Source organism: Castanea sativa, chromosome 11 (genome assembly GCF_040712315.1).
Source record: "Castanea sativa cultivar Marrone di Chiusa Pesio chromosome 11, ASM4071231v1".
Classification (NCBI taxonomy): Eukaryota; Viridiplantae; Streptophyta; class Magnoliopsida; order Fagales; family Fagaceae; genus Castanea; species Castanea sativa.
Genome location: NC_134023.1, coordinates 52540320 through 52544481, shown reverse-complemented (window position 1 = coordinate 52544481; position 4162 = coordinate 52540320). Strand labels below are relative to the sequence as shown.

At 31.8% G+C, this 4162-nt stretch overlaps 1 protein-coding gene across 1 annotated transcript; it reads left to right on the top strand.

The window, feature by feature from the left end:
• Positions 1 to 208: 208 nt before the first annotated feature.
• Positions 209 to 859, top strand: LOC142616706 (uncharacterized). The gene has a single exon (XM_075789505.1). It carries the CDS (start codon positions 209 to 211, stop codon positions 857 to 859), a length of 651 nt encoding a protein of 216 aa, XP_075645620.1.
• The last annotated feature ends 3303 nt before the right edge of the window (positions 860 to 4162 follow it).

Sequence of the window (4162 nt, the reverse complement as noted above, 5' to 3'; positions counted from 1 at the left end):
CATGGAATAGATATGGACAACCCATACACCGTATGTAGTATGTCCTTTTCGATAATGGACAAACATTTTGGGTCCAACTAGCGGGAAAAGACAAGTGTACAATCAGAGAGTGAGAGAGAAGCATATAACTTTCATTCTATTATATATAGATGTAAGTCTAGGAACAAAACACAAGCATTGATACATTGTTATTGCTTGAGAAAAAATAATGGCTAACTGCTTTCTATTTAGCAAAAGCAAGAGCTGGATCCCAGACTTCCAATATAACCCAAATAAGGACGAAGCAGACACAGTCCGAAACACTCTCTTGGTAGTTGCCACTCTAATTGCAGCAGTGACTTTTCAAGCTGGGGTTAACCCTCCTGGTGGTGTTTGGCAAGATTATAATAGAGAGAATGCCGCTTTATGTGCACAAAAAAGTGCTGAAGGGCTACATTCTTCATGTTTTAAATCACATGATGCAGGGACGGCCATTTATGCGTCTCAAGAACCCGACTTCTATGTTTTCTTGGTCTTTAACACTGTGGCACTTTCCACTTCGGTTCTTGTCATTATATCTCTCACATATAAGTTCCCTTTCCATTTAGAAGTATTGATTGCCACAGCTTCAATGCTTGCAACTTACGCATCGGCCATATTTGCTGTCACGCCAGCTAATTATTCTTATCAATTTCGGTTCATCCTCATAGCAGCTGCTTTGCCTTTTGTGCTACGAGCTTTGATTTATTTGGTCAAGCACAAAGCAAATAAAAAACAAGAGAATCTGTGTGGCAAATGTCGTAGTGGGATTTCTGAAGATAATTCATGCAGAAAATGTGGAAGCAAGATTTCCGAAAATCCAGTAGCCGACAAAGCTTGAATTTCCATCAGTTCTATCAAAAATAAAGTTCAGAAGACGTCTAGCATGTTCCGATCGATTCTGTATTATTATGCCATAAAACTGTCGTGGGACAGCTGCTATATCTATGTACGAATTTGCATGGGTCTGTTTGATTTTGCTTTTTGATGTTTTTTTTTTCCCTCTATGTATCTTTAGTTATAAATTTTATGGAATTTTCGCGTTAAAAATTATCTCTTTTTTTTTTTTTTGGGGGTTAATTTAGAAAGATATAAATCAAGTTTAATTATTTTTACTTATTTTTTTAAACCACTTGAAAAATTCAAACCCAATAGGCCCTTAATATCTCACTACATATGTTAGATTTATTCTTCTTTTTTCTAATAAAAAAAAAAAAATCTTTTCTTGACATTTGATATATATTAGTTAGTGTTCTTGAGTTTTTGTTATAACTCGGGCAAAACCAAGAATTTTGTTTATGGACCAAATTATGGTATTGAGACAATAATCAAGGGACTTAATTAAGATAAACTCAAAACACACACACACACACATATATATATATATATATATATATATATATATATATATATATATATAATTTAAGAGAACTTATCATTATCCTAAACTCTAAATTGTATAAAAAAGTTGTATGATGAGTTGTAAACAAAAACAAAATATTGCGTAAAAGAATTGGTTAATGGGGGGATAATAATGCTGTAAAAAATAAAAGAGAATAGTAATTTTGACATGTTTTACGAGTACCACACCATTTGTCATAATTTTTGCTACAATTTTGATATATATAATTGTGATTGATGAATTATTACATGCACATGAACTCATTGTTTTTTCTTTATCACTTATAATCACAAATATCATGGTAGTGACAAAAATTGTCTAAGATTTTCTGTCTTTAGATGAGAAAAATGGCTAAATAGCCTTAATTTTTAAACTATGTTGCCAACCAACCTTCTTTTCAAACTATTTTAATTAGTAGAATACTACTTTTTGGAACTTGACATATGCGTATTTTTAAGTAGAATTTAACATTTCTAAATTCTATGCAAATTTAAAGAAATAAAATTAAGTGGTAAAATATGTATAGAACTTGACACCAATAATATCGAGTTAAAAAATAGTTGTATTTAGCTACATAGTTTGAAAAGGGATGTTTAACTACATCATTAGAAAATTAAAGTTAAATAGTAATTTTGACTCTTTAGAGTAGTAGCATGCATAATTAGGAAACGCTAGATTCATTTTGTTGCACTTTATAACAATTGTTTTCATTGGTTTAGATCATGAACTCGTCCAGTGGCTATTATTTAGTAGCCCACTTGTTTGTCTTTACGCTTTGTAGGTCAAATTTAGCGGTCCCTATGAATTATGCACACTTTTTTCTCCACTAATTTTTACCAAACAACGATGTAACCCACTAATTTTTGGCAGCTGATAAATGTAACAACGATGTATTGCAGTTTTGCATGTAAAATAAAGAGAAAATTTTCAACTTGATGAGATACGAAAAAGAAAAGAAAAGGAGTGGAGAACCAAAAAATTTGAGACTTCATCAAAAAATTTGCAACTTGTAAGTGTGAAGGAATGAAAGGCATGACAATGACTCTTCGCGCACACAGTGATGAAATTAAAAAAATGTCATTCTATCTTGATATGTTTGATGCAATCATGAAAGACATCGTTATAATTGTTTTGATCATGCCCTTGCTATCAAAATAAAGTAGAGTAGGACTAAAAACTAAACCCCTATATCACTTTGAGTAATCATTGAAGCTAAATAACTTTTGAAGTAGCGTAAGCTAAAGCTCAATATTCTGCTTTAGCTGAGGAGTGAACAACTATAGATTTAAGCATTAAGCTCGAGATTAGATGAACGAGATAATAATAGTCCTTTATGCATTGTCCCACACACAACAAAGGACAGCTTCAAAATGGATTGGGCACAGTGATATCATAAATTAACTGACAACATGAACATAACACTGATGTCCCTTTTTGTTCCCTAATACCATAGCTTAAAAACACATAAATAGTAGCTCTTTTGGATAATTTTTCATGTTCAACTTTGGGGAGAAGGATAAAAAAATTGGAGCCAAACACAACGAAGTTCAAAATAATATGGAGTAATTTTGTAGAGCATCTCAAAAGATGAAATTTCACCAATGGCAATTGAGGAGGGAATTATATTCATTACATACACAAAGGTGAAAACTGCTTCACCCCAAAACTACTTAGGAGAGATAGTATGATAACAGTAACTCCTTGGAAATTGATGATGTTGCTTAGGTCTAAACCGGTCAAGTAAAAATAGCCAAAACCATTAAAAATTGAGGCCGGACATTGCTTCAGTTCTTTGACCGTTCCGGTTCTTAAAATCATATGTGTACACATGTTGTTCTATTTTATGTCATGCCAGTTGGGCACAAATTAAGGTTTTATCAACACATAACTTTCTTGCTTCTCAAATTTTGTGCTTGGAGGTACACCAATAGCTAATAGTCTCATTTGGGTTGACATTGAGTTTCAGAATTAGTTCTTAAAAGGACAATTATCGAATTGTCATAATTAATGATGTGTGCAATTTTGATTGGTAAATCATCACTTATATGTGGAATCGCTATTTTTTTCTCTATTAATCATAATCACACATATCAAGATTATTGCAAAAGTTACAGTACAAAAGTTGTGTCCATAGACTCTCATTAAGAATATTTAGAATCCAGGTTTGTATCATATCTTGATTCATTACAATTTCTATTTGAAGTGTGAGTTTCCTTTTATTTTTCGTAGGTTCAATTTGATAGTCAACAAAGTTTTGTTTGAATTATTGATGCTATAGGCCAAACATTTTTTACTCGATGCTGCTATTTGATTTTGAATTCTCTATCAAATCTTAATTTGAATTATTGGTGCTAGAAAGATCCGTTCTAACTAGCAAGGCGCATCACATGCTATCTTTTATTTGGAGGATGCCAATTGGACATTTGAATCTGAATGTTGAAGAAAATTTCACTATCCAAAATAGTGGAAGTGCTTTCCAGCTAGAAAATTTACACTCCATATCATCACTTTATTAAGCACATCTATGCTTTAGTTTGTTTTTTAGGAGAAGAATCTATGATTTAGTTGATAGTTGATATATATATACACTAAACAAATATGTACAACATTATACATATTTACAAAAAATATATAATATTGCACACATTTTTTTAATCTACAAAATAAAAAGTACGAATTTTCCTTTACCACAAGTGAGCGTCAAATAGTTGTAACATGTAGGCCCAAACCCACCTAAAAAGA